General features: G+C 38.2%; 1 protein-coding gene across 1 annotated transcript; it reads right to left on the bottom strand.

Moving 5' to 3' along the window:
- Positions 1–964: 964 nt before the first annotated feature.
- On the bottom strand, positions 965–2515 carry LOC147559279 (adenylate isopentenyltransferase 3, chloroplastic-like). The gene is made up of 2 exons (XM_086657785.1): positions 2407–2515; positions 965–2068 (listed from the first exon to the last, which is right to left on the bottom strand). The coding sequence occupies exon 2, from the start codon at positions 2007–2009 to the stop codon at positions 1134–1136; it is 876 nt and encodes a 291-aa protein (XP_086513911.1). The 5' UTR covers positions 2010–2068; positions 2407–2515; the 3' UTR covers positions 965–1133.
- Between the last annotated feature and the right edge of the window lie 1435 nt (positions 2516–3950).

Raw genomic sequence — 3950 nt, 5'->3', positions numbered from 1 at the left:
TTAGGTTTAAATGTTCATCTTCGTTTTTAATATAAGGTAACAAAGAACTTCCCAAAGTAGGCCCCATGTGGTGGGGGGCCCTGTGCGGGCGCACGGCCCGCACCCCCCACTGCACGACCCTGTCTTGCAACATAAGTGAAAAAAACAACTTTAGAGATTTGCAGTGGAGACATACAAAAATTGGAGGAACTCTATTGCCTCGTAAGAATGAAATCTCAACTAAGATTTGACACATGGGACTAGTTGATTTTTTTTTAGAATTTTCCATTGGAGATGCTCTTAGGCTCTTGAAAAGGTGGACTCACAAGAGTAAATTCATGTATGGAATGCGTATGCAATGAAAGTGGATGTACGGACTTCTAAAATGCTTCCAACTCAGTTTCGTAACTGAGCAAATCCAACTCCAGCCCGGCTGAGGCCAAAAAATAGAATTTTGGGCCTCAACCGGGCAATCCAAGCATAGTCGGTTGGGGTTGAACCCCAACCGACCCCTTCAGTCGACTCTAACACTAGAGTCGACTGAAGGCTTCCCAACAACGGAATCCCAACGGTCATGTTGGGCTTGAATCCTAACCGTTCGGATTTTCTCCAATTAATTTTTTTTCTTTTTAATGTAATTAACTTTATTTTATCTTTTCAAAATTTAATTAGTTTTTTTAACTCTAACTAAAACTCACACATCTAAAAGTTAAAATAAATCCCACGTGTCAGTCTTTGAATGATTTTTCAACTTTAGAAAAAAAATTATTTCGAAAATAGTTCAATAATGTATTTAGTACATACACAAAACTATACACGTTTTACGCACACCTAAAGTCCACACACGTGTTTCCCATACGCACAAATTTTCAGCCTCAAGAGAGGCTGGGATTGGAGCTGAATTTTTAAGGCTGAGCTGAGGCTGAAAATTTTGGGTGAAAAAGTAGTTTTTTCGACCTAAGACAGGCTGTCATTGGATTTGCTCTTAGGTGCATAACGACTCAATTGGACATTATTCCTATTTCGTTTTAGCAGTTTCCGGCTAGGTACCATTTACCACTATAACGATACAGTAGAAATGCTATTGTATACCAACTATTATAAAACGTTATTTAGCTACTACATATTTTCTACTGTTTTGCTTGTTGAATAATCTAAAGCGTAGCAGCTGCCACAGTTGTCCCCATTATTGTCGGTGGATTTACCGACGAAACAAAGTTGGAGCTGGTATAGGCCGTTAGATGTTCTTCATCGTACAGAAATCGTCTAACGATCATCGAACTAGGACCTGCAACAAGACGCTCCCACGCTTCATCAGATTCTCTTCCCTGTTTTAGAAACACATCTGTGGCGTCAATTCGGTGAATATTCCATCCAGGAAGTGATTTTAGCCGTTGGATTTTTCCTAATTGCTTGCAAGCTAATTTGCAAGTATTACTTTTAATGTCATTTACAGCTTCTTCAAGTAATTTGGTTCTACTTAGAAAATTGGAACTAATAGCTTCAGCTCTCAGGAACCGGTCCAACTCTGGAACTCCAATAGCACGTCTAATTCCTTGATTATAATCAGCCTCAGGATCAAATATTTCTCGAACTTCATCTATTAATCCTGCTTTAATCATTTGGTCAACCCTAAATGATACAAATGAATGAAGAACCGGAACAGAAACATCCACCCAAAGAAAACAAATTTCATAATTGGAACCAATTCCGAATTCTTTGTTATCAATTAACCCTTCAATGTATGAATTTGAACCACCAACTATAATTGGGAGACGGTTCCGGGCCACAATTGAACCAACAGATAGAGATGCTAGATGACAGAAATCAGAACAGGTGAAATCCAATTCCGGTTCTACAATTCCTAATAAATGATGTGGTATGCCACACTTTTCTTCCTCAGTGACCTTATTTGTGAGGATGTCAAGTCCATAGTAAACTTGCATTTTATCTGAATTTATGATCTCCGCCGGGAACCGGTTGGCTAAATCAATAGAAAGTCTTGATTTTCCGGTTCCGGTAGCACCCATAACCACCACCACTTTCTCTTTCCTCCGCCACCCGCTGAAGGAACCTGTGGTGATCGGGGCTGGGCTCGCCCGAAACCCCAGTAAAGGGTAAGTTTGTTTGCAAATAGGAAATGAAATTCTCATGGTATGAATTTTCACCTATTAAAAAGAAAGAAATACCACCAAATTTGGATACAAACACAATAGAAAGCTAGAGAAGAAAAGTATAGATAGACTTAAATATACTAAATCAAAATATGAATGAGAATTACAAGAATCCCTATTTAGACTTTTTGTTCTTTTCTCAAAAAAAAATTGAATTTCGACAATCGGGGAATTGAAGAATGGATAGAGAAAGAAAGAGAGAGGGTTGAGGAAAAAATAAAACAGCTCTATAAGTGAAGGAAAAGCTGATTACCAAATTTGTAATGTGAAGAAGTATTTTTATATCTTCCTTACAAAATGTGTTGGCTTTTTAATGGAAGAGAGAAAGATGGAACCATGGGAGTAGAAGTATATGGAGTGAATTGAATGATTGGGAGGTACATAAATAGATAAACAAAAAAATCTTTCTCTCTAAAGTTTGGATTGGATTGCATGGGAGATGGAGGGGAGTGGTGTAGTATTTATATATGGGGGATATATGTAGGGTTATTTCAAGGCCAGCGCTTTGGGGAATGCTAAATAGTTTCCGGGGTGTGAAATTTTAAAGGGAATATGTAGAATTTTGAAAATTTTCCGGGGAAACTAATCTTATGGGGAATATTTTCTAACACCTCATGTATTCGCCACCTCATCGTCTTCACCGGTGAAGGTCGCCGGCCGGCCAATTTCCGGCCGGCGACCTTCAAACATAATTTTTTTTTTCCTTCTCCTCTCTCTCTAGATCTGATCTAGAGAGAGAGGAGACCTCCATTGGAGGTCCGAGCAGACCTTCAATGGGTCTGTTCGGACCTTCAATGGGTCTGTTCGGACCTCCAACAGACCTTTTGAAGATCTGTTCGCAGACCTCCATTGGAGGTCCGAACAGACCTTCAATGGGTCTGTTCGGACCTCCAATGGAGGTCTCCTCTCTCTAGATCAGATCTAAAGAGAGAGGAGAAGGAAAAAAAAATTTATGGTTGAAGGTCGCCGGCCGGAAATTGGCCGGCCGGCGACCTTCACCGGTGAAGACGATGAGGTGGCGAATACATGAGGTGGCAGAGAGAGAGAAGTGAGGTGGAGAGAGAGAGCTGAGGTGGAGAAGCTATTTTGCTTTCCCCCTAAATAAAATTGTCAAACAAAATTGACCAATTTTTGACCAAGTCTTCACACCCCGGAAACTATTTTGCTTTCCCCAAAGCGCTGGCCTATTTCAAACCTTGAAGGCACAAATTAAATTTATTTTACGTTGAACTCAAATAGACGTTGAATCGTTTGAATAAGTCATTTAGGCTAGTTAGACTTCACAAATCAAACAAAAACATTCTGAAGTTTGACTCGAATAATTTTTCTTAATTCAGATTTTAAATTTGACTTACTGAAAAAAAAACAAACACTACCTAACTTGAGTTTTGATTATTTTTGGATAATTATCTAGTTACTTAAATTAAGGTGTCCCTTCCACATATAACCTTGAAAAATCGTAAATAAAAATTGCTTCAAGATGGTGACACATGAACAATATTTCAAGCCAAATTGAACTTCATCGGGGTTCTTGTTTTTTCGACATACTTTAATTTTAAAAGGAAAAAAAGAAGTAATCGGTTAAGTTTAGTCCTTAGATATTGTCTCATGAATTGCCATGATAATATTTCTTAAATGTCATGAAATGTCTCTGAAAATCAAAATATCAATGGATATTTTGACAATGAATATGAAATCCATGAAAATCAATGAAAATCGAATTCTACTATACAAGAACCCTAACAATCACTATTGAGCAAATCTGAGAGCTTTTCATAAAAAATAAAAAAACTAATC

Source organism: Eschscholzia californica, unplaced genomic scaffold (assembly GCF_041429995.1).
Source record: "Eschscholzia californica isolate CP2 unplaced genomic scaffold, dmEscCali1.0.p SCAF_2, whole genome shotgun sequence".
Taxonomy (NCBI): Eukaryota; Viridiplantae; Streptophyta; class Magnoliopsida; order Ranunculales; family Papaveraceae; genus Eschscholzia; species Eschscholzia californica.
This window is presented reverse-complemented; position numbering and strand designations above follow the sequence as displayed.